We start from the raw sequence: 27,213 nt of genomic DNA on the forward strand, positions 1-27,213 counted from the left end.
TGAATCCACCGCAGAGAATGCGCCGCTGGATCGCGAATGGACCAGGTAAGTAAATCTGCCACAATATCTCCTGAACCGTGGCACCTATAAACACAACTCTGGTGTCATATTAAAAAGGAGACTCTCCCCTTTAAAATGTCATAATGACAAGATTGTGTTTGTATGCTTCACAGAAAATGGGATATCCATTATTAAAGTTACAATCAGAAATCTCGACAATAGAAAGCTATATATATAAATCAAAAATGTTTACTGTAACTTTGGGAGTGGATATCTCTGGTTCTGTGAAGCATCAATACACAAATGGGAGATATTCCCCTGTTTAATATGACACCTAGATTTCATTTCTAGAAGCCAGGGTTCATGAGATATAACTGTTTGAATGAGGCCAATGTCATGACCTTTCTGCATGGAGCATCTGCAAATAGGACATATCTAGCTGTATGGCAGTCGTGAAGGGGTTAATGAAGAGAATTAGAGCAATTCTTTGAAAGAAAATCTTATGGGACACATTTTCTTACAAAATCTCATCCCATGAGCTGCTGCAAACATTTGACATGGCCCATTTGACATGTCTGTTTGAGTAAAAACTTTTCAAGAATTTCCATATCAATGCATTATGCTTTTTCTTTGTGATTACTCTTGTGAATACGTAATACTCTGAGTAGATGTGAGTAGAATGTGATCTGTCCCTAGCAATGAAAAACTGAAATACTAGTAGTATGCTGGTAAATGAGCAGAAAAAAGTCATTTCCCTCTTCTGTTTTACACCACTATTATTCAGTGCAGGTATTCTGCTGTATGCATATGTGTTTGTGAATAAGTATGAGAACTGGCATGGTTGCTAAGCTGCCTAATAAATATCCAGGGTAATGTCCTGATCCCTTGCACAAACCCCAATAGAGCGGCATAGTTAAGCTCCCTAGGTCCTGTTGCTGAGTGAGACTTGGGAGATACTGAAACATCCTATAGAAAAGAACAGCTTGTTATTACACTGAAGTCAACAAAAACCCATGTCAAATTAAAATGAGAACAATAAGAAGACACAATGAGAAGATACATAGATACACCAATACTTCATGCTGGCAGCCTCAGGCCTATTTCTAGTCCCTCCTCTCCCTCAAGTCACAAGTCTCCGGAACAAGAGAACTTCATTATTTATTGCAGGAGTTAAAGTGCTGTAGAAAGTTAATGCCGTCATATACAGATGCGACAGCAGACCAAGGAAACACTGACCCATTAGTAAATTACAGATGAAACAGTTCAGACTACACTGACTCAGTGGCTACTAATTTCATCCCATTTTTGACTATTGTGGAGGTAACATGCCAGGGGGGGCTTTTGTCACTACAGAGCTGGCATCCTGCACCTGCAAACACAGTGGTAAATATTACTTTTCATTACTCTCATGTATTTGCTTATACTATGTGTGCTGTGTTTGTGGACTGTTCAAGATCTCATTGTTATTTATTTGTTGAATTTCATGTCTTATTTATGTGCTACTTTAATGTTTTTGAATTTTGGTAATTCCATTTAAAATATTGTCCAAATATTACATTTTTAATTTGGATTTAATATGAAAATGTATGCTTAAATTGTAATATATTTACAGTTGTAATATATTTAAATCAATATTTAGGATTATATTTAAATGTATTGTAAAACATATTTAATTAAAATAAATCTGATCAATCTGCTCCAGAAGAACTGACGTTAAAATTGAATAATTTTTGCAATACGTTTTAGATAAAACACTAATCTTTTCTCTATTCAAAAACATTCAAGAAATCATGTGTGCAAAAATGTATTCTTTCCTTTCTGTTTTCAGTTAAAAGAAGCAGCTGAATCCCATAAACTTTCATCTGTAATTTGATGAACTTTTGTAGAGTTTGCATTCAGTGAGAACGCATCCTACAGATAATTTTGATCTTTGGGGATTGTGATAATGTTTGTTTTATTTTATGTAAAGGCTAGAGAGTGATGTACTGAAATTAATTTTCTTTGGCTTTGGTCTCTTTTTGTTTAGGACTTATGATTAACATGTGAGCTGGAATGCGCACATTAAATAGATGTCTCAAACCATGTCATCCATCATTCATGGGTTTCCTTATAATTGTGCTAGATACCTTGGTATAGAAAACCTTTTTGTTTTGTATACTGATATATATAGCAGCCAGCTAAATGATGAAAGCAAGGCTTAAGCTTCAGTGCCCTTACTTAGCATCTAAATACTAGGACGGTTTAGCTCTTGGACAGATGGGAACACTTTTATTATTGTTCAACTACACCTCAAGTTGTCTCCTGACATAAGAGAAGCTGCTCCTACAGTGTCCCAGTAGCAAAGAGCCATCACCTTGTAAGCGTTTTGCCTTTTTATAGCTCGTAGCTCAGGACCATAGGTAACCAATCTTAGTCAGCCCAAAACTCTTGAGTGGCTTAGTGAAGTAGGCAACCATCCACCTCCATACTCAGGCAGCCAGGCCCTCCAGATGAGGTTTGGAGCAAGAAATACCTATTTACTTACTATAAAACATCCATGTCTGCTTTAAAAAATACAAGACAGACACCTAGGGGAAATGCACTATTCTTCCCCTGGTCCTGTCACACAACCCCACCCCCCTTAATTTTAGCATTGGGGCGGAATGTTCTGTATAATTGTGCAGTATACCCTAAAATGGGCATGAATTTTACACATTCACATGCTTTGTGACAAGTTCCACTTGTCCTGCAATTGTGTAGTGTGCAGAGGTTGCCAGATTCAGGATTTGTGGCGCCCGTTCTTCATGAATCTGGCGCTCCCTGGCGCTCCCTGGCGCTCCAACAGAGTGCACTAACTTTTTTGTTGGTGCACCTTTGACATAGGGCATGTAACACACTTCTGTGGGACTCTGCATGATAAATGCATGACTGTGCACCTGAAGACCCATTTCAGTGATGTGGCGCGGAGACTTCTTAAATAAATATGCAAGCAGTTTGCACATAAAAGAATGTTTAAAGTCAGCCAGAAAACTGCTGCAAGGACCATGGTAAATGTGGTCCATTGAGTGTTTAGGCTTCCACTTGGCAAATGAGGTTCTTTGTGGATAATCCATTTGCAACATATGTCCTTCAGGGAATAAATTGGAAAGAGCACCTTGTTGTAAATGACCTGGGTATACTTGTAGATCATATATTAAATAACAAAATAACAGCATGCAATGTCAGATAGCTGCTTCTAAAACCAGCACGCTCTTGTCATGTATTAAAAGAGTTATAGATTCTAAGGATAGGGATGTAATATTACCACTGTACAAGGCGTTGATTCAGGCACACCTGGAATATGCGCTTCAGTACTGAGCACCAGCCCAAAAAAGATGCCCTGGAGATGGAGAGGGTACAACAGAAAAGTTGTTCCAGGTTAAATTACATAAAGAAAAAGGGAAAAAAGATTTAATCTCTTGAGGCGACAAGGCTTCTTTTCTGTAAGAACTATGCTTTTGTGGAATAGCCTGCCAAAGGAGCTGGTCACAGAAGGGATAGCAGAGAGCTTTAAAAAGGGCCTAGTCACCTCCTTACAGCACAATAACAGTGATGGTTATATTATAATATAGAATTGTGTTCCTTTACATCCCTTTTCCTCAGCTTCTTATCTTTTTGCTTCCTTGGTTGAACTTGATGGACACATGTAACCTCCAGTTTAAAGGAAACCTACCATCAGAAACCTACCCATTAAGGTAGATTTGAGGGGAGGTGGCTAGTAACAGCAGAGGCAGAAGTATGTTGGGCGTGGAGTAGCCTTTGCTCCCACTGCCTGGAGAGGCTACTCCATGCCCCAGTAGCCAATGCCAATAATTTGCAAAATTAGATAGATGAGTGTAGTTAAATTTAGAAAGTATTTAAGGATTAGGTAAACATACATAGGGGCTTAGAATGTTACTAGCCACCTACCATCAGATCAGCATTAATAGGTAGATTTCTTATAGTAGTTTTCCTTTAAGCATCATTTGCAATCCACCTACGCCTGGCCCTAGCTATCATAAAAGGCCTTTGTGATTCTGACCCCTGGTTCTGTTTGGATTTCACATATGGACCCGGCAGTTCAGGAGATACATTCCTATTATCCTGTACAAACTTGAGTACATAATAAGGTGTCAGGAATTTTTACATGATAAATTTGGAAGGGCTTAAGTTTACCAGCTGGTACTTGCCACAGTAATACAAATCAAGACTCTATTACAAGGGCTAAAAAGTTCTTATTTTGACAGGACTTTGGTATTATGAACCCTGGATTGACTCACCCGTGTCAGGATCAGTGGATCCTCTGGACCACCGCGGGAGATGTAACTAGCCAACACCCGGAACCGGAGCCTAGCGGCACCTGGTATTCACCAGAGCCCGCCGCAAAGCGGGTTGGACTTGCTGCGGCAGGATACCACTAGGTCGTTCCCAGGTGTGACTAACCCACGGTGGCAGCCGAGGTCGAGGTACCTTAGCGGATGACAATCTCGTAGACAGGTCCAGGCACAGGGTCAGGGCAGGCGGCAGAGATGCAACGTCAGGTCCAAGTCCGGGGTCAGCAACAGGAGGTCCAGGCAGAAGGGGACGGGAACACAGGCACAGGAACACAGCAACACGGAGGAACACGGGAAACACAGGACTTGGGAGCGGAGACACACAGGAACGCAGGAATACACAGGAACGCAGGAATACACAGGAACACAGGAATACACAGGAACGCAGGAATACTCGCTTGGAAGCTTTCTCTAAGGCTATGAGGCACAAAGATCCGGCAAGGGTCACAGGAAGGGGAAGAAACTTATAGCAGGCCAGCGCCCAATATTGGCGCGCTGGCCCTTTAAATCTAAGAGTGACGGCGCGCGCGCGCCCTAGGAGACGGGGACGCGCGCGCCGAGCTGCGGAAGCCAGGGAGGACATCGCGGGAGCCAGGGAAGGTGAGCGGGACCCGGGACCGGGGGCAGCAGCAGGAACACGGGTGCGCCCGCGATCCGAGACAGCGATCGCGGGAGCACCCGTGACAGTACCCCCCCCTTCGGCCTCCCCCTCTTCTTCTTGCGGCCAATAAACCTCTGGAGGAGAGTCCGATCCAAAATGTTCTCTTCGGGCTCCCAGGATCTCTCCTCAGGCCCGAACCCCCTCCAGTCTACAAGAAAGAAGCGCTTACCCCTCACGAACTTCATGTCCAGAACTTCCTTAACCTCATAGACGTCTGGGGAATCCGCCTCAGGAGCAGGAGGAGGGGATTGTTGGGAGAAACGGTTCAGGATGACAGGTTTCAGGAGGGAGACATGGAAGGAGTTCGGTATGCGCATAGAAGGAGGAAGGCGGAGTTTGTAGGCCACTTGATTGATGCGCTTGATTACCTCGAAAGGACCAAGGAACCGGGGACCGAGCTTGTAGCTAGGTATCTTGAGTCGGACGTATCTGGAAGATAACCATACTTTTTCACCAGGAGAAAAGACGGGAGGAGCCCGACGCCTCTTATCAGCCTGGGTCTTGATACGGTCTGTAGCTCGCAGAAGAGACTGGAGGGTCTGGTTCCAAATAGAGTTGAGGTCCAACAGCAGATCCTCAACCGCAGGGACATCAGAGGGAGTAGACAGCGGAAGAGGAGGGCGAGGAATACGTCCATAGACCACGAAGAATGGAGACAAGCCAGTAGACCCAGAGTCCAGGGAGTTATATGAGAACTCAGCCCAGGGTAGGAGGTCAGCCCAGTTGTCCTGACGGGCTGAGACGAAGTGACGGAGATAGCAGCCCAAAGTCTGGTTCACCCTCTCCACTTGACCATTAGACTGAGGGTGGTAGGCAGAAGAAAAGTCAAGGTTGACCTGCAGTTGGTTACACAAGGAACGCCAGAATTTTGACACAAACTGGACTCCACGATCGGACACGATGTGCAGCGGAAGACCATGCAGCCGGAAGATATGTCTGAAGAAAAGGCTGGCAAGCTGTGGAGAAGACGGAAGACCTGGAAGAGGAACAAAATGTGACATCTTCGAAAACCGGTCCGTCACCACCCAGATGACAGTACAGCCCGAGGAGACAGGCAGATCAGTGATAAAATCCATTGCCACGTGGGACCACGGGCGACTGGGTATCGGTAACGGTAATAACAGTCCAGCTGGCTTGAGACGAGAGGCTTTGTTGCGGGCACAGGAGGAGCAGGATCCCACAAACTCCCGAACATCTTTTTTTTTTTTTTTTTTTTTTTATTCATTTTTTTTCATTTTTCCAATAATATAATACATGGCATCTTTTCACATTCAGCCTGAGTCAATATTACAATGCATCATTACATAGCGTCTTGCAGCTAACAGCATATCCTTAACTTCCAGACAATACAAGCCATCAATTTATTACAACGGATATCAATGTATATGTTCCCCCTCTCCCTCCCCCTCCCTCTCCACCCTCTATCGATGCTGGGGATGTCTGCACAGTCATAATAAGGAAGCAGCGGGGTAGAGGATAAACCACTGGTTCCAGATTTGATTAAGTCTGCTGCCTTTCCTATATCGTTTCTCGTAGGCGCATTCGTACGATTTTATATGATGCACTAGATTTCTCCATTCATTTACTGTTGGGGACTTGTTATCTAGCCAATGTTTGACTAATACTAGTCTTGCCAGGAAGATAATCTTTAAGGCCAAGTCACTTTTTAATCTATCGTCTAAAGAGATCGGGAGCAAGCCCAAAATCCCAAACGTGGCGACACGGGGAAACGCACATTGAAGCTGATCCTCCAAATTCGTGAATATCGCCTCCCAATAGGAGTTGATCTTCGGACAATCCCAAAGAACATGTAAAATATCGGCTTGGGGATTCTTGCACCTCTTACAGTTAGCATTTTCGCTTAGGCCCGCTTTAAACATTAAATACGGTGAAAAATAGATTCTATATAATATATTAAGTTGTGTACATCTATGATTTAAATTTATCGTTGATCTAACCACATTCCTATAAATGTCTCGCCATTGTGCCGCTGTGATAAAGCCGACCTGCTTTGTCCATTTCTCTTGGCTTACGTGACTGCAATTCTGATCAATGATGGACCTTAGTCGGTGATAAATATTAGATAAGTTGAGTCGTGACAATTCTAGATCTAATAAATCTGTGAAACTACCCCCTACGTGTAACGTAAACCTATCGTGATGTGCTTCTTTTCTAAATGCATGTGCAATTTGATAATACCTAAAAAGATCCCTTTCCTCCAGAATACCCCTATCGCGCCAAGACTGGAAGGAAGGGAGTGAACCATATTCCCCCAACTGCTCCAGAGACTTAATCCCCTTTTTTTCCCAAAACTCGATATCTTCCATTTTACATAATTCTACAAAGTTGAGATTTCCCCACAAAGGCGTAAATTTAAAACCCCCCTTAATACCGAATAGCCTCCTGAGGTCTCTCCATGTATAGTCCAATAGCCTCATCAGAGGGAATTTTTTTTCATTGAGACTCTTCAATTGACCAGACTCCAAAAGTGCAGGCAAAGACTCAAATCTTCGCCCCAACCACGAGGTGATCGCGTGAAATATAGAAGTCTGTCTGTTTTCCAGAATAAACTGTGCCTGTGCCGCCAGAAAGTAATGGTAGAAGGAAGGAAGCGAAAGACCGCCCCTTTCCCTATCTAACATTAAAGTTTCTTGTTTAATGCTCACCTTTTTCCTCCCCCAAAGTAATTTATTTATAATCGCACGAATAAACCCAAACCATTTCTTGCCTATCCAACACGGGGAATTACATAATATATACAATATTTGAGGTAGCAATACACTCCTTGTGAGGACAACTCTCTCTGCACGACTCAATGGGAGCGAATTCCATGTATTGACCTTGTTTTTAATTTTTGTTAGCAAGGGGGCAAGATTTAAGGTAACATAGTCGTCGACCTTGGGCGTGATCTTTAAGCCCAGATAATCACATGAGGTTGAGACCTTCAGATCAAACTGCAGATAATTGAGGTGTGCGTCGGTGTCTAGAGGGACCAGAATAGACTTATGGGTGTTTATTTGAAAACCTGAAAATCTGCCAAATTCCTGGATAGCCTTCAAGGCTTTCGGCACAGATATATCAGAGTCCTTTAGGCAGAGGAGGACATCATCAGCGTATAACATAATCTTATCCATAGGCCCAGCAAGTCCTCCCCCCTCTATCTCCCTATCTGCCCTAAGCTTAATTGCCAAAGGTTCGATAAACAACGCAAATAGCAACGGGGACAGGGGACATCCCTGCCTAGTACCCCTAGACAATGTAAAAAAATCCGAATAATCGCCGTTCACCCTAATACAGACCCTAGGGGCCCTATAAAAGAGTCTAAGCCAATCTACAAACGTGCCACCGAGCCCAAATCTGCACAGCGCCTCCCAGAGGAAGTCCCACTCCACCCTGTCAAAGGCCTTAGAAGCGTCCAACGACAGGATGGAGCGGGACCCCCCCCGGCCCAACTGCAGGCCCGCAAACAACCGTCTAATATTGGTTTTACTCTGGCGACCAGTAACAAAACCACATTGATCTTCATGTATCAGTAATGGCGCGTACTCCTTTAATCTATTTGACATTAATTTTGCCACCAATTTAGCATCCGCGTTGATAAGCGATATCGGTCGATAGGATTCCGCTTCCAAAGGGTCTTTATTTTTTAATTTTCCTCACCCGATCAATAGCTAGATCATTGGCCAGGGCTAAGTCGATCAGGGAAAGGGTATTATGGGAGCGATTATAGCATGAGAATACCTGACGTTCCCCATTTATAGATCTCCACACATCTCTCCAACCCACCTCCTGGCAGAACCTAGCAAAGGGTGTATCTACCCCCTCTATACCTGCCAGGTTTCTTTTCCCTGTTCGATCTTTCTTGTCAGACATTACGGCATTGAAGTCGCCAAGAACCAGAACGGGGCAGTCTCCCACCTTCTCCAAAAAACGCAATAAGCTTATCAAGACATCTTATCTGAAAGGGGGAGGTATATAGACTCCTGCCACGACACATTTGATACCCTCTAGTATGCCTAACAGGAATACATATCTCCCGTCTGGGTCGCACCTTGATTCCAAGACTTGGAAGTCAACTGATTTATGTACTAATATAGAGACACCTCTAGAAAAAGAGGAAAAAACTGAGTTGTAAACATGGCTAGCCCACCTCCTCTCTACAAAAGCCAAGGACTCTTTATCCAGATGTGTCTCCAATAATATCACGATTGCGGGTAATTGTTTAACAATATAGTCAAAGATAATACAACGTTTCAGGCGATCTTTTAGCCCTCTTATATTCCACGATATAAACCTAGTACCCATATATATAGGGAAAAAAAAAGGGGTACAGCAGGCAAAACTAGAGAACACCCTAAGACCTGACCGCATCCCCAGCATCGAACCATCCCTCCCCCCCATGACCCCCCGTCCTGTCCTACCATGGTAGAACTCTTCCTACTTCAGCCACTTATCCGCCCCCACCCAACCCCGCCACCCCTATCGCTGACCTGTGCAAGAATAAAGTGAAATATATGTATATGTTCATAGTCCCTTCAAATCTAACCAGTCTGAAGCCTGTTCTGGCGTATTAAAAAACTGGGACTGACCCTGGAATATAATTTTTAATTTAGCCGGAAACATCAATGAATAGATGATACCCTTATCTCTAAGCCTTTTTTTCACCTCCAGAAAACTTCTCCTTTTCTGAAGCGTGTCCTTAGAAAAATCCGGATATATTGCAACTTTAGCACCTTGGATTGACAATTCCTTTAACTCACGTGCTCGTTTCAATATCGTATCCCTATCTCTCGAGAGTAGGATTTTACATATAAGGGTACGGGGAGTATTCCCCGGGATATGAGGACCCGCCGGAATTCTATGTGCTCGCTCAATATCAAAATTCGGGGAGAGATGCTCCTTCCCCATTACCTTTAAGAGCCACTCTTTAATAAAACTTACAGGGTTCTCTCCCTCAGCTTTTTCTGGTATCCCTATTAATCTTAAATTGGCTCTTCTTGAGCGGTCCTCCATATCCGCAATTTTCCCTTTTAGGGCCTTATTCTCTACCTCCAACAAAGAAGTAATTTTTTTGAGAGTGCCTACCTCCTTCTCAATATTGGCCATTTTATCCTCTGTAATGTTCTGTTTGTCTCTTACTCTATTCAACTCCTCTCTCAAGAGGGAGACATCACCTCTCAAAGCTCCCACCTGATCTGTAAGGCCCAATATTGCTGAGTTGCAATTTTTTATGGAGTCTAAAATCTCTTTTAACATAGCGTTATCTCCACCGACATTTGCGTCCTCCCCATCCTGTTCCTCTCCCTCTAACCTAACGGATCTTGAACCCTGTAACTTAGGGTCTTGACCCTCATTTTCGGAATTTTTCTGCGTAAGCAAACCAGTACGTGTTTTAACTGGGGGGGACTTCCATAATTTATCCAATTTTGTAGCATTATCCCCTTTAGCCCCTCCTTTCTCTTTCTCTTTAGGGGAGGAGGCCCCCACCGACTTCCTTGAGGCATTTTTAGGAGGCATTGCTGACTTCGATCACTAGCCAATATATGTACCCCTTTATCACAAATACTTTGCTTACAAATCAGAAACCGCAGACCCAAAATTTGCACAATAAGCAACAAACTAAGAGTTAATATGTAGGATTAGTTCACAGCTGTTATCTCGGAGCTTGCAACAGAATGTTTTACCGTCCACAATATTAGATTAAATGAAATAAATGATGCGAGCAGCTGTCAAATGACAGACCAATAGTAAGCCATAATTGGGAGGGTAACAGGCATAAGAGTGAATAATAGTGCCAAAATCAAAGTTATTGCCGACAGTTAGCAAAAACCCGGGTTATCTGCGTACATAGATGGAAAATGACACATAGCGGGTTAAACCAATATTACGCCCGCTCCACCTAGCGCAGCACTGAGTTAGTGAGAGGTTCAGAACACAGTTAGTATTTAGCTAATGTCCCGAAATTGTTATACAATTGGATAGCTTAGAAGACACAGTTACAGACAAATAGCAAGCAGATATCAGGTCAATAGCAAGCTGACAAGAGGCACATGTTAGATTGATTGGAAGAAAGTCAAAGTTGGTATCAATTGTAGGCAGCTTAATACGTGGGAAATGAGGTAGCAACAGAATGTTTTACCGTCCACCATATTAGATTAAATGAATTAAACGATGCGGGCAGCTGTCAGATGACAAACCAATAGTAAACCATAATTGGGAGGATAACAGGCATAAGAGTGAATAATAGTGCCAAAATCAAAGTTATTGCCGACAGTTAGCAAAAGCCCGAATTATCTGCGTACATAGATGGACAATGACAAATTGCGGGTTAAACCGATATTCCGCCCGCTCCACCTAACGCAACATTGAGTTAGTGAGAGGTTCAAAGCAGAGTTAGTATTTAGCTAATGTCCCGTAATTGTTATTCAGTTGGATAGCTTAGGAGACACAGTTGCAGGCAAATAGCGAGGAGATATCAGGTCAATAGCAAGCTGACAAGAAGCACATGTTAGATTGATTGGAAGAAAGTTAAAGTTGATATCAATTGTAGGCAGCTTAATACGTGGGAAAGGAGATAACAGGGCCAGATACTTATCACCCATCCGGTCGAGCGACTCCAAACCTCCGTCTTCTCAAGGCACGTAGAGGCAGGGAACAGGCATCAGGGATTCTCAGTAGCTCTGCGGCCGGTCATGCCAACTTCGTGAGCAGCGCTCCAGCTACGCCGCCTCGACAGCCACCCCCAAACGCCTCCTCTGGGTCAGGACGCATCCGGTACCAAGCAGCAGCAGAGCCCACTCGTCCTTTAGACTGCTCCAACTTCCGTCCTCATGGAAAACCTCCGGACCAGGACTGGGCCGCCGACAGACCGTCTCTTCTGGCAAGCGCTAGGCGCTGAGGCAACGGGACCCCCGCGGCACCGCAGGGCCAATGTGGCGCTGAATCGGCCGGTCAGAAATGCTCCCCTCCCGGGCACCCATGCGTCAGCCCTCGGCGTTCAGCAGCATTCAGCAGCCTCCGGCATCCATCACATGATCAGCGCAGGGAGCGGGGATGGGCGGTGGGCGGCTCGTGCAGCGCGATGTGCCTACGTCATGCCGTTACGCCCCCCGTCTCTCACTCCCGAACATCTTTGACCAGGTCAGGCCACCAGTAGTAGCGGGAGATGAGGGCCACGGTGCGTTGCACCCCAGGGTGCCCAGCCACACGGGAAGAATGTCCCCAAGACAAAATCCTCTTCCGAAGAGCAGGTCTAACATATGTCTTGCCAGGAGGTAGCTGCCGAAGATCAACAGGAGCTGCAACAACAAGCTGGTCCGGAGAAATTATATGCCGAGGAGCTGGTTCCTCTCCAGTCACATCAGAGGCACGGGATAGAGCATCAGCCTTGACGTTCTTGTCAGCCGGACGAAAATGGATTAGCAGGTTGAAACGGGAAAAGAACAATGACCACCGGGCTTGCCTGGGATTCAGGCGCTGGGCTGACTGGAGGTATAACAAGTTCTTGTGGTCAGTGTACACACATACAGGATGAAGAGCACCCTCCAGAAGATACCGCCATTCCTCCAGAGCAAGTTTAATGGCCAAGAGCTCTCGGTCACCAATCGAATAATTTCTTTCAGCTGGGGAAAATGTTTTTGAAAAGAAGCCGCAAGTGGAAGTTCGGCCCCTGGGCCCTTTTTGGGTGAGGACCGCTCCAGCTCCCACGGAGGACGCATCCACCTCAAGAAAGAAAGGTTTGTCGGTATCAGGCCTAGAGAGTACTGGAGCTGAGGCAAAAGCGGACTTTAACTTGGAGAAGGCCTCTTCAGCTGTAGGAGACCAGGAACGTGGATTGGCACCCTTCTTAGTGAGGGCCACGATGGGAGACACCACAGTGGAAAAATGGGGAATAAACTGTCGATAATAATTTGCAAACCGCAGGAACCTCTGTATGGCTCGGAGGCCCTCTGGGCGAGGCCACTGAAGAACTGCAGACAGTTTTGCGGGATCCATCTGGAGTAGAGATGAGCGAACACTAAAATGCTCGGGTACTCGTTATTCGAGACGAACTTTTCCCGATGCTCGAGTGCTCGTCTCGAATAACGAACCCCATTGAAGTCAATGGGAGACTCGAGCATTTTTCAAGGGGACCAAGGCTCTGCACAGGGAAGCTTGGCCAAACACCTGGGAACCTCAGAAAAGGATGGAAACACCACGGAAATGGACAGGAAACAGCAGGGGCAGCATGCATGGATGCCTCTGAGGCTGCATAATCGCACCATTATGCCAAAATTATGGGCAACAGCATGGCCATGACAGAGTGACAGAATGAAGCTAGATAGCATCTAAAACATCCAATAATTGACCCTGACACTATAGGGGACGGCATGCAGAGGCAGCGGCAGCAGGCTAGAGAGTGTCATGGCGACATACCCTAAATGGACTCAGGCTTCAAACCAATGGGTGGCAGAGAGGAACCAAAGGAGGTGAGCAAGAAGCGCTCAAATAATATCGGTACATGATAAAAGTTTGCCAGTATATTTTGTGGATTACACAGCAGGGTGGCGACAAAGTTAACATGGAAGCCATGAAAACAACCCAAAATTCTGCCTGACACAGCTCGTTTGATAAGGGGACGATGTATGGAGGCAGTGAACTAGTAGTAGATTAAAGGTGCTGCAGTTAAAACTATGTTAGTTGGATCTTGGCATGGAGCTGGCGCTCCGCTGCCAGGCGAGCTTTCGCCAATCCAAGCCCCTGTCTATAGGCTACTCCCCAAACAGCACTTCTAAGAACCTTTTGTATAAGATCAAGTGTAGTAGCGTTCTTATAAGTTTAGGATATGGCGGGTGAGGGGAATGTAAACAGATGCGCAAGAAGCGCTGAAATAATATCCCTAAATGGTAAAAGTTTGCAAGTATATTTTGGGGATTACACAGCAGGGTGGCGACAAAGTTAACAACTTTGATGTGGAATGCCCTGTAATAGCTCTTGGGCGGTGTGCCTTTTATCGCCTAGGCTCAGCAGTTTCAGCACCGCCTGCTGTCGCTTAGCGACGGCACTGCTGCTGTGCCTAGAGCTACCGACTGATGGCGCCATGCCCACGGATGGTAATTCGGAGGAGGAGGAGGTGGAGGAGGGGTGGGAGGAGGTATAGTAGGCCTTTGAGACCTGGACCGAGGTAGGCCCCGCAATTCTCTGCGTCGGCAGTATATGACCAGCCCCAGGGTCAGACTCGGTCCCAGCCTGCACCAAGTTAAGTGTAGTAGCGTTCTCATAAGTTTGGGATATGGCGGGTGAGGGGAATGTAAACAGATGCGCAAGAAGCGCATGATGCGCATGGAGCTGGCGTTCCGCTGCCAGGCGAGCTTTCGCCAATCCAAGCCCCTGTCTCTAGGCTACTCCCCAAACAGCACTTCTAAGAACCTTTTGTATAAGATCAAGTGTAGTAGCGTTCTTATAAGTTTAGGATATGCCGGGTGAGGGGAATGTAAACAGATGCGCAAGAAGCGCTGAAATAATATCCCTAAATGGTAAAAGTTTGCCAGTATATTTTGTGGATAACACAGCAGGGTGGCGACAAAGTTAACAACTTTGATGTGGAATCCATGAAAACAACCCAAATTTCTGCCTGACACACCTCGTTTGATAAAGGGACGATGTATGGAGGCAGCTATATGGACGACTTTTGGAGGTAGCAATGGAGACAACGTGTGGAGGCTGCTATGGAGACAATTTAATTTGGATAGTGCCTGTATGTGGCAGTCCCAAACATTTTTCAAACCAGAGGAGCAGGTAGGTGGCCCTCCAGTAAAATGGGATAGATTGAGTGCCTGTATGTGGCAGTCCCAAAAATGTTTCAAACCAGAGGAGCAGGTAGGTGGCCCTCCAGTAAAATGGAATAGATTGAGTGCCTGTATGTGGCAGTCCCAAAAATTGTTCAAACCAGAGGAGCAGGTAGGTGGCCCTGCAGTAAAATGGAATAGATTGAGTGCCTGTATGTGGCAGTCCCAAAAATTGTTCAAACCAGAGGAGCAGGTAGGTGGCCCTGCAGTAAAATGGAATAGATTGAGTGCCTGTATGTGGCAGTCCCAAAAATTGTTCAAACCAGAGGAGCAGGTAGGTGGCCCTGCAGTAAAATGGAATAGATTGAGTGCCTGTATGTGGCAGTCCCAAAAATTGTTCAAACCAGAGGAGCAGGTAGGTGGCCCTGCAGTAAAATGGAATAGATTGAGTGCCTGTATGTGGCAGTCCCAAAAATTGTTCAAACCAGAGGAGCAGGTAGGTGGCCCTGCAGTAAAATGGAATAGATTGAGTGCCTGTATGTGGCAGTCCCAAAAATTGTTCAAACCAGAGGAGCAGGTAGGTGGCCCTGCAGTAAAATGGAATAGATTGAGTGCCTGTATGTGGCAGTCCCAAAAATGTTTCAAACCAGAGGAGCAGGTAGGTGGCCCTGCAGTAAAATGGAATAGATTGAGTGCCTGTATGTGGCACTCACAAAAATTGTTTCAAACAGAGGACCGGGTAGGTGGCCCTCCAGAAAAATTAAATGCATGAAGTACTATAGCAAGAGCCAGTGGGCCCTGTCAAAAAATAGCCAGTTTCCTCTGCTTTACTGTACAAAGAGGAGGAGAAGGAGGAAAATGAGGAGGAGGAGGAGGAGTGGATCAATTATTCAGGTTGAGCTTCCTTCACCTGGTGGAGATTGGAAATTCTGAGAAATCCAGCCTTTATTCATTTTAATAAGCGTCAGCCTGTCAGCGCTGTCAGTCGACAGGCGTGTACGCTTATCGGTGATGATGCCACCAGCTGCACTGAAAACCCGCTCGGACAAGACGCTAGCGGCAGGGCAGGCAAGAACCTCCAAGGCGTAGAGCGCCAGTTCGTGCCACATGTCCAGCTTTGAAACCCAGTAGTTGTAGGGAGCTGTGTGATCATTTAGGACGATGGTATGGTCAGCTACGTACTCCCTCACCATCTTTCTGTAAAGATCAGCCCTACTCTGCCGAGACTGGGGACAGGTGACAGTGTCTTGCTGGGGTGACATAAAGCTGGCAAAAGCCTTGTAAAGCGTACCCTTGCCAGTGCTGGACAAGCTGCCTGCTCGCCTACTCTCCCTCGCTACTTGTCCCGCAGAACTACGCACTCTGCCGCTAGCGCTGTCAGAAGGGAAATACTGTTTCAGCTTGTGCACCAGGGCCTGCTGGTATTCATGCATTCTCACACTCCTTTCCTCTCCAGGGATGAGAGTGGGAAGATTTTGCTTGTACCGTGGGTCCAGGAGAGTGAACACCCAGTAATCGGTGCTGGAATAAATTCTTTGAACGCGAGGGTCACGGGATAGGCAGCCTAGCATGAAATCTGCCATATGCGCCAGAGTACCAACGCGTAAGAATTCACTCCCCTCACTGGCCTGACTGTCCATTTCCTCCTCCTCCAACTCCTCCAACTCCTCTTCTTCTGCCCATACACGCTGAACAGTGAAGGACTCAACAATGGTCCCCTCTTGTGTCTCGCCAACATTCTCCTCCTCTTCCTCCTCATCCTCCTCCACCTCCACCTCCTCCGATATGCGCTGAGAAACAGACCTCAGGGTGCTTTGGCTATCAACAAGGGAATATTCTTCCCCCGTCTCTTGTGACGAGCGCAAAGCTTCCGACTTCATGCTGACCAGAGAGTTTTTCAACAGGCCAAGCAGCGGGATGGTGAGGCTGATGATGGCGGCATCGCCACTGACCATCTGTGTTGACTCCTCAAAGTTACTCAGCACCTGACAGATATCAGACATCCACGTCCACTCCTCATTGTAGACTTGAGGAAGCTGACTGACCTGACTACCAGTTCTGGTGGAAGTTGACATCTGGCAGTCTACAATCGCTCTGCGCTGCTGGTAAACTCTGGATAACATGGTCAGTGTTGAATTCCACCTCGTGGGCACGTCGCACAACAGTCGGTGAGCGGGCAGTTGGAGGCGGCGCTGCGCTGCCCTGAGAGTGGCAGCATCTGGGCTGGACTTCCTGAAATGCGCACAGATGCGGCGCACCTTCGTGAGCAAATCAGACAGATTGGGGTATGTCTTGAGGAAACGCTGCACTATCAGATTTAACACATGGGCCAGGCATGGCACATGTGTCAGTCTGCCGAGTTGCAGAGCCGCCACCAGGTTACGGCCGTTGTCACACACAACCATTCCCGGCTTGAGGTTCAGCGGTGCCAGCCACAGATCAGTCTGCGCCGTGATGCCCTGTAATAGCTCTTGGGCGGTGTGCCTTTTGTCGCCTAGGCTCAGCAGTTTGAGCACCGCCTGCTGTCGCTTAGCGACGGCACTGCTGCTGTGCCTAGAGCTACCGACTGATGGCGCCGTGCCCACGGATGGTAGTTCGGAGGAGGAGGTGGAGGAGGGGTGGGAGGAGGAGGAGGCATAGTAGGCCTGAAACACCTGGACCGAGGTAGGCCCCGCAATCCTCGGCGTCGGCAGTATATGAGCAGCCCCAGGGTCAGACTCGGTCCCAGCCTCCACCAAGTTAACCCAATGTGCCGTCAGCGATATATAGTGGCCCTGCCCGGCAGCACTCGTCCACGTGTCCGTGGTCAGGTGGACCTTGTCAGAAACGGCGTTGGTCAGGGCACGGATGATGTTGTCTGACACGTGCTGGTGCAGGGCTGGGACGGCACATCGGGAAAAGTAGTGGCGGCTGGGGACCGAATACCGAGGGGCGGCCGCCGCCATGAGGTTGCGAAAGGCCTCGGTCTCTACTAGCCTATAGGGCAGCATCTCCAGGCTAAGCAATCTGGAGATGTGCACATTAAGGGCTTGCGTTTCCGCTCCAGCGTCTGGGGTATGGAGAGCTGAACGCTGGTGGATGCTGTGGAGGATCGTGGAGGCGACGATGGGGTTTTTGTGCCAGGGTCCTGGGCAGGGGGCTGACTAGCAGCTGACACAGGGGAAGGAGCAGTGGTGTGCACGGCCGGAGGTGAACGGGCTTGTTGCCACTGAGTGGGGTGCTTAGCATTCATATGCCTGCGCATACTGGTGGTAGTTAAGCTAGTAGTGGTGGAACCCCTGCTGAGCCTGGTTTGGCAAATGTTGCACACCACAGTCCGTCGGTCATCCGGTGTTTCCTTAAAGAACCTCCACACTTCTGAAGATCTAGCCCTCGCCGCAAGAGCCCTCACCACGGGAGCTTCACTAGTTGACAGTGGCGCTGATGCACCAGCTCTGGCCCTGCCTCTCCGTCTGGCCCCACCACTGCCTCTTCCAACCTGTTCAGGTCGAGGACTCTCCTCCGTCTCAGAAGCACTGTGTTCACCCGGCCTCTCAACCCAGCTTGGGTCTGTCACCTCATCATCCTCCGATCCCTCAGTCTGCTCCCCCCTCGGACTTCCTGCCCTGACAACAACTTCCCCACTGTCTGACAACCGTGTCTCCTCATCGTCGGACACCTCTTTACACACTTCCACTACGTCAAGAAGGTCATCATCACCCACAGACTGTGACTGGTGGAAAACCTGGGCATCGGAAAATTGCTCAGCAGCAACCGGACAAGTGGTTTGTGACTGTGGGAAGGGTCCAGAAAACAGTTCCTCAGAGTATGCCGGTTCAAATGCCAAATTTTCATGGGAGGGGGCAGACTGGGGGGGAGGAGGCTGAGGTGCAGGAGCTGGAGGAGTGGCGATTTCGGTGACATGGGTGGACTGCGTGGAAGACTGACTGGTGGTGGACAAATTGCTCGAAGCATTGTCAGCAATCCACGACATCACCTGTTCGCACTGTTCTGGCCTCAACAGTGCTCTACCACGAGTCCCAGTAACTTCAGACATGAACCTAGGGAGTGTAGCTCTGCGGCGTTCCCCTGCTCCCTCATCAGCAGGTGGTGTCTCACCCCGCCCAGGACCACGGCCTCTGACCCCTGCAGTAGTTGGACGCCCACGTCCCCGCCCTCGTCCTCTACCCCTAGCCCTCGGGTTAAACATTTTTAAAATGAGAGTTATAACTTTATTTTTTTTTTTTTACTTTTTTTTGTTTTTTTTTGTGTTTTTTTTTTTTTTTTGTGTTTTTTGTTTTTTTTTGAGTTTTTAAAACCAAACAATGCTATCCTATTGCTATGGCTATTTTCTAGCCAAGTATCAAAGCACACTACTATGCCAGATGAGATGACACTGAGTTATTGGCTAATAGAAATCCAACCCCTACTGAATTTTGCCACTTCGGCCTTTGCTATGGATATGTGCGCCACTAAGCGCAGAACACAGCGGTCGCAAGTCTCACTACAAATTGCTCAGAATTGGCAAGTACATGCACTGCAGAAACTACAGCCACCAGCAGATCAACCAGAAATCAAATATATAGAACGCTACTGTAGGCTTCAAGAAGCTGTTTGTATTCTCCTATGGCTATTTTCTAGCCAAGTATCAAAGGAAGCACAGTACTATGCCAGATGAGATGACACTGAGTTATTGCCTAATAGAAATCCAACCCCTACTGAATTTTGCCACTTCGGCCTTTGCTATGGATATGTGCGCCACTAAGCGCAGAACACAGCGGTCGCAAGTCTCACTACAAATTGCTCAGAATTGGCAAGTACATGCACTGCAGAAACTACAGCCACCAGCAGATCAACCAGAAATCAAATATATAGAACGCTACTGTAGGCTTCAAGAAGCTGTTTGTATTCTCCTATGGCTATTTTCTAGCCAAGTATCAAAGGAAGCACAGTACTATGCCAGATGAGATGACACTGAGTTATTGCCTAATAGAAATCCAACCCCTACTGAATTTTGCCACTTCGGCCTTTGCTATGGATATGTGCGCCACTAAGCGCAGAACACAGCGGTCGCAAGTCTCACTACAAATTGCTCAGAATTGGCAAGTACATGCACTGCAGAAACTACAGCCACCAGCAGATCAACCAGAAATCAAATATATAGAACGCTACTGTAGGCTTCAAGAAGCTGTTTGTATTCTCCTATGGCTATTTTCTAGCCAAGTATCAAAGGAAGCACACTACTATGCCAGATGAGATGACACTGAGTTATTGCCTAATAGAAATCCAACCCCTACTGAATTTTCCCACTTCGGTCTTTGCTATGGATATGTGTGCCACTAAGAGCTAAACACAACGGTAGCAAGTCCCCCTGCTAATTCCTCACAAAATGGTAAAAGATGCAAATTAAAATAAAAAAAGTAGAACGTTATTGTAGCCCTAAGAAGGGCTGTTGGGTTCTTTGAGAATCACTCCTGCCTAACAGTAAGCTAATAGAACACCCTAACGCTTTCCCTGACCAGCAGCAGCTCTCTCCCTAGCGGCATCCAGAGACAGAATGATCCGAGCAGCGCGGCCAGCGGCTAGTCTATCCCAGGGTCACCTGATCTGGCCAGCCAACCACTGCTATCGACGTGTAAGGGTACCACGTCATGCTGGGTGGAGTGCAGAGTCTCCTGGCTTGTGATTGGCTCTGTTTCTGGCCGCCAAAAAGCAAAACGGCGGGAGCTGCCATTTTCTCGAGCGGGCGAAGTATTCGTCCGAGTAACGAGCAGTTTCGAGTACCCTAATGCTCGACCGAGCATCAAGCTCGGACGAGCATGTTCGCTCATCTCTAATCTGGAGGCCTTTGTCGGAAATTATATAACCAAGAAATGGAAGACTGTGCTGGTGAAACTGGCATTTCTCCAGTTTGGCGTAGAGATGGTTGGCACGAAGTCGATCCAGAACTTGGCGTACGTGTCTCTGGTGGGATTCAAGGTCCGGAGAGTACACCAGGATGTCATCCAGGTAGACCACGACACATGTATAGAGGAGGTCCTGGAAAATGTCATTAACAAATTCTTGAAAGACAGCAGGGGCATTACACAGTCCAAAGGGCATTACCAAATATTCAAAATGCCCATCCCGGGTATTAAACGCCGTCTTCCACTCGTCACCTTTGCGGATCCGGATGAGATTGTAAGCACACCGAAGATCCAGTTTGGAGAACACCTTGGCGCCGCGCAGGCGATCAAAGAGTTCCGTGATCAACGGCAAGGGGTATCGGTTTTTAACCGTGATCTTATTAAGCCCACGATAGTCTATACAGGGACGTAAGGAACCGTCTTTCTTGGTGACAAAGAAGAATCCTGCACCAGCCGGAGAGGAGGACTTGCGTATGAAACCCCTCTTAAGATTCTCCTTGATGTATTCAGACATAGCAGCCATCTCAGGAACAGAAAGCGGATAGACCCTACCTCTGGGGAGAGTAGCACCCGGAAGGAGATCCACAGGGCAATCATACAAACGATGTGGAGGTAGTGTCTCAGCTTGTCTCTTGGAAAACACATCTGCGAAGTCCATATACGGATCGGGAAGTCTCTGCAGGGATTTGTGAGACAACGTAGAAGTCCTGACAGGCAGTGGATGAAGGACCCGCATGCAATGTGAGGAACAATCCGGACCCCAACGGAGAATCTCTCCAGAAGACCAGTCCAGAACAGGGGCATGAAGCTGCAGCCAGGGGAGACCCAGCAGTAGAGCAGATGTGCTTTGGGGCAGCACAAAAAAAGAAAGTCTCTCTTGATGTAGGGCACCAACTTGCAGAAGCAGGGGCTCCGTGCGAAACCAGATGGGCATGGAGAGAATCTGACCATTGACCGAGGCAATGGACAATGGCTTCTCGAGACGAACCACCGGGAAGTGATGCTGAGAGACCAAGGCTGCATCCACAAAGTTCGCTGTAGAGCCTGAATCCAGGAAGGCAGAAACCTGGATCTGGGTACCGGTGCCAGCGCTGAGGAGCACGGGAAGAGTCAGACGTGGAGAAGCTGTACTTACACCTAGGGACGCTTCTCCCAAGAAGCCTAGGTGCTGGCGTTTCCCAGACGTGGAGGACGGACAGGACAGGAACTGATGAAGTGCTCTGGGCTGGCACAGTACAGACAGAGGTTCTCCTGTCGTCGTCTTGAACGCTCCTGTAGCGAGAGACGAATTCTGTCCACCTGCATAGGTTCCTCAGCAGACAATTCAGGCGAAGGCTGGAGAGGTCTTTGAAAGGCAGGAGCCAGGCGAGGAAAACGTCTTACCCGGGCTAGAGGGTGCTCGGTGCGGAGTTCCTCGGCGCGTTCCTTGAACCGAACATCAATCCGAGTGGCCAGAGTGATAAGACCACTCAGAGTTGACGGCAGGTCCCGAGCAGCCAGAGCGTCCTTAACCTGCGCAGAGAGTCCCTTCTTAAAGGTAGTGATGAGGGCTGCATCGTTCCAGGCAAGTTCAGAGGCCAGGGTGCGGAACTGAACCGCATACTCTCCCACAGACGAGCTGCCTTGGCGCAGGTTCAGTAAAGCAGTCTCGGCAGAAGAGGCCCGTGCAGGTTCCTCAAATACGGCCCGGAACTCTGCCAGAAAAGCCGTGAGAGTAGTCGTGACTGGGTCGCCTCTATCCCAAAGAGGGGTAGCCCAGGCCAGAGCTTTCCCGGAGAGGAGACTGACGAAGAATGCCACCTTAGACCGCTCCGAGACAAATTGCGAAGGCATGAGCTCTATTTGCAGAGAGAACTGAGTTATAAAGCCCCGGCAATCCTTGGGGTCTCCGTCAAACTTGCTGGGCATAGACAGCCGAAGTCGGGGTTCAGCGGCAGGAGGACAGACCGGAACGGCAGGGGTCGCTGGAGCGGGCACAGGAGCCTGTTGCTGTTGCTGGGTGGCTAGCAGCTGTTGCAGCATGGTGGTGACTTGATCCAGCTGTTCACGCTGAGCGGCAATCTCCCGGGATTGCTGGACCACAATGGCGGCAAAGTTGGGACGAGTAGGAAGCGGAACCTCGGCGGGATCCATGGCCGGATCTTACTGTCAGGATCAGTGGATCCTCTGGACCACCGCGGGAGATGTAACTAGCCAACACCCGGAACCGGAGCCTAGCGGCACCTAGTATTCACCAGAGCCCGCCGCAAAGCGGGTTGGACTTGCTGCGGCAGGATACCATTAGGTCGTTCCCAGGTGTGACTAGCCCACGGTGGCAGCCGAGGTCGAGGTACCTTAGCGGATGACAATCTCGTAGACAGGTCCAGGCACAGGGTCAGGGCAGGCGGCAGAGATGCAACGTCAGGTCCAAGTCCGGGGTCAGCAACAGGAGGTCCAGGCAGAAGGGGACGGGAACACAGGCACAGGAACACAGCAACACGGAGGAACACGGGAAACACAGGACTTGGGAGCGGAGACACACAGGAACGCAGGAATACACAGGAACGCAGGAATACACAGGAACGCAGGAATACTCGCTTGGAAGCTTTCTCTAAGGCTATGAGGCACAAAGATCCGGCAAGGGTCACAGGAAGGGGAAGAAACTTATAGCAGGCCAGCGCCCATTATTGGCGCGCTGGCCCTTTAAATCTAAGAGTGACGGCGCGCGCGCGCCCTAGGAGATGGGGACGCGCGCCCTAGGAGACGGGGACGCGCGCCGAGCTGCGGGAGCCAGGGAGGACATCGCGGGAGCCAGGGAAGGTGAGCGGGACCCGGGACCGGGGGCAGCAGCAGGAACACGGGTGCGCCCGCGATCCGAGATCAGCACCCGTGACAACCCGGCATTACAATGACTGTTCCTTTATAAGGAGTGTTATTTTTTTAAATTTGGGCTATGTGCTCAATTACACTTTTGTATGGTGAAGCCTCAAGCTCCCAAGTTGGCAATATCTGAAAGAACCCGCATAGATGTAACTTTGCATCCTATGTAGCAGGGGTTTATTGCAAGTGGCAGGCTTCTTCTGAGACGGCCATTTTCAGTGTAAACATGGAGTGCCCATGGTTATCATAGCAGCCCAGGCTCCAGAGAGAGAAGCAAATCCCTCTTTGTAGAATTTGTAGAATTCTTCCCTATTTACAACTTAGACAATCAAATCTTTGCCAGCTACTTGGCGTAGAGTAGTACTACAGCACTGCAGTAGCACAATATGAGTCAGTTTCTGACTCAAATTGTAAACTTATTGAGTCGTGGAAGACCACACTCCTCAGACTTAACCCCCCCCCACTGCCATTTTCCAGTGACAAAGCAAGTTTTCCAAAGAATTATATTTGTCTTTGTATATTTCTATTTATAGTTGTTTTTACCTTGTATCCATTTTTGTATAGCAATATGAAAAATATGTGGAGTTATAAGGCTTATTTCTCCTTCCTCATAAGTAAATTACCTTAAAGGTGTCCATTGGCATTGCTCCCTCTTCTTTCATAACATTATTTTCACAGTAAAGCCTCTGCTGAATTCTGCTTAGAAAACAAGATAGACAGAAGCTTACTGAGGTGTTAGATTAGGGCGAATTCAGACGAACGTGTGACCTCTTGGCATAGATCTGGCGTGCTGGAGAGGAGGAGGGGTCACCCCTCCCCTCTCCATAGAGCTGAACGTTGCATGGTTGTGTACAGGGGGAAAAACATGTTTTATCTTTTCCCTGCGTACTCAGTGGTACGGTGCCACACGTGTGCGCCGCCATATCGCTCTGTGCAACTATTGCCGTCTATGGGGGATATATGCACAGCCCACACTTGTGTCCAACTCATGTTCATGTGAAATAGCCCTTGTAGTAGTTAATCATATACAAGTAGCTTTGAGACAACTGCAAATACAGTGTGCACAAAGGAAAACATTAGAAGAAAAAATAACATTTTAAATCACAAAATAAGACAGGAGAAATGATTTGTTATAAAATGAAATGGAAGGTTAGCAACATCATCTGTGTGTCGTCCATATTTGGGTGGATTGCTAGGTAACAAACTTCCGTTTTTTTACAGATCTGCAAATACTGAAGGCATACAGATGACATTTGGCCTGTTTTGTGGCAATACAAAAGAGAGACATGGGGTAAATACTGTAAACACATGGGCCACAAAAATGGCCAATACAGCTGTATTTTGCTGCTGTAGGAAAAAATGTTCATGTGCAGGAGGCCTTATTATAAGAAGTTTCCAGCATTTCCAAAATTTTAGGTGAAAGCCAATTCATCATGTTATAAGTATACTCCCGCCTAACATGATCAGAAGTATTGGCAGTACTGAGAGGACCAGATCTAGAAAATCATTGGCACACCCAGGAGCGGGATTCAAATTTTTAACAGGCTCCACACTATATAAAATATATGTAATATAATAAAAGGTTTATATTAATATAATATTTAAATTTCCTTTTTTGCATCTAAAAGCGACTAATTTACTTTTGAATAATTAACTATGAATAATACTGTTCACACAGCTACCTGCACAAACTATAGGTAGATGCTCCCATATAGACATATACAATCTGTTACATCTGTGTCAGAGTCTTATGCAGTTCATACAGTCAGGCTGAGGAGACGCTGAATTCTTCTGGATCACTTCAGTCAACTGTCTGAACAGTAAATATACCACACCACGTGTGGTGTTAACGTGTTCAGGTTCTGAGAACTCTGCCCTTTTCACCTGGAGCAGAAATACCACTCTCATAAATACCTTGGGGGAATTTATAAAGACTGGCATTAAACACCAATCTTAAAATCCCCCAGCCGACACTCCGGCACCTGTATCTGCTAAGAAGCTCTGGCCTCTTAGTAAGCCAGGCAAAATGTTCCCAAGTTCAGACCTAATATTCGGTCTGAACTGGTGGAGACTTCTGCTATAGTCTGCACTGGTTTCCCAGTGGAAACTATAGTAAATGTGGTGCACCAGGGTATTCAAGGTGTTCATAATTGTGCTTCTGTAACTCCTCTGTAAATGCATGTAAATGCATGAATAAATTGACAACATCTGTGCTATGTGCTCACTTTGACAGTGTCCAATCATTACTGGAAACAGATCCTATGGAGAATGGTAACTACTGGTTGACAATTAGTCGCAGGGTACACAGAGACTTTTGGTAGTGAAAGACACAGAGGCACAAAACTACATAGAAGATGGGACATGCAATATCAGGCTAAACTAGGTCAAAACCAAGATGGCAGCCCAGCACAGAAACTAGAAGTAAGAGAATAGTCAATTGAGCAAGCAGAATTCAGATACAGAGTAAAGCAAATCAAATAACAGTGGTAATAGCAAAGTCACAAATATCAGAAAACTGAGAATAAGTCAGCATTCTCTGAAGGAACTGGGCAGAATATAAATAGAGTAATTGTTGCCGCCCCAAGCAGCTGATTGGTTTAGCTGGCCATCACTCACGCCACAGCTGCACCCTGAAACCTGATTCCCCCCTTTTAGGAAGGGCCACTGGACCCCAGTGATTTATAGTAACAGTGACCCCAGTGATTTATAATAACAGTGCCCCCAGCAGCCAGTAGTATAATGGCCCCCAGTAACCAGGGGGGACAAATTAGTACTCATCTTTCCTGTGCTGGCGCCTCCATCTAATTATCAGCTTCTTCCTGTGTGGAGCCGCAATGACCTCATCGCTTGCACTTGTGTCAGGTGAGACCTCTCACAGGTTAAAGGCCTATTAAGGCCTAGGGCCTATGATGCAGGCGCATGTGATTAGATTGCATCGCTCGCACAGATGGGGGTAGGCCAACAGCTTCCGATCTCACAGGCATACTGTGTCCTGTGAGAAAGTTAATGGCAGATAGGGAGCTACAAGCTGCCATGTTCTGTGGTCCACTAGGGTGAGAGAGCTGGATCACAGGCCGGCCTCTCCCCAGCTGGCTGATCCAGCTAAGGATGTAAGAACAGAGAGAGCCGGTAGTTCCCACCTCTGGGCATGGCCGTAGGATGGCCGTACATACACCAGCATGCTGGAGAGAAAGGGGGATGAGCACTGCTCACCCCACCCTTCTTCATAACAATGTACGGCACACGGCTGTAAACACTGAAGGAGCTAGGGCATGCTTTATCTTTTGTGGTAACCGTATCACGGCCGGGCGTCATAACTGTCTATGGGGATGTATATTGGACTTCTGACCGAATATATGTCCCCACAACGGCTGTGTGAAAGCAGCCTTACCCATTTTATCTATAAAAGTGTATTCAAATGATGAGATCTTTTTAATCCACGCAGTGTTTGTGTCTACACTATTTCACGGAACCTCTGTAGTAAAATGTTCAAAAATAAACCATCAGTTTGACGACATAAGATTTACTAGTGATCAGGGACAAAGTTGCACAATTGAAAACATTCTGGTGCACACTGTGTAAAATCTTTGGGTTTAGTTCCTGTCTTGTGTAATAGTGTAAACTTTCCCAATGTAAAATTAACTTGCTGAAAGGGAATGCTAGTGATAAGACGTATTTCTGTCCAGCAGAGTAAATGTAATAAGGAGAGT

General features: G+C 47.3%; 1 protein-coding gene across 1 annotated transcript in view; it reads left to right on the plus strand.

Moving 5' to 3' along the window:
• The first annotated feature begins 1,091 nt into the window (after positions 1-1,091).
• Positions 1,092-27,213, plus strand: part of DCLK3 (doublecortin like kinase 3) — a 45,731-nt gene continuing 19,609 nt past the window's right edge. Inside the window, exon 1 of the mRNA XM_072154813.1 lies at positions 1,092-1,383. Within this exon, the coding sequence (XP_072010914.1) occupies positions 1,326-1,383 (58 nt within the window). The 5' untranslated portion in view covers positions 1,092-1,325. The remainder of the gene's footprint in view (positions 1,384-27,213) is intronic.

Source organism: Engystomops pustulosus, chromosome 5 (genome assembly GCF_040894005.1).
Source record: "Engystomops pustulosus chromosome 5, aEngPut4.maternal, whole genome shotgun sequence".
Lineage (NCBI taxonomy): Eukaryota > Metazoa > Chordata > Amphibia > Anura > Leptodactylidae > Engystomops > Engystomops pustulosus.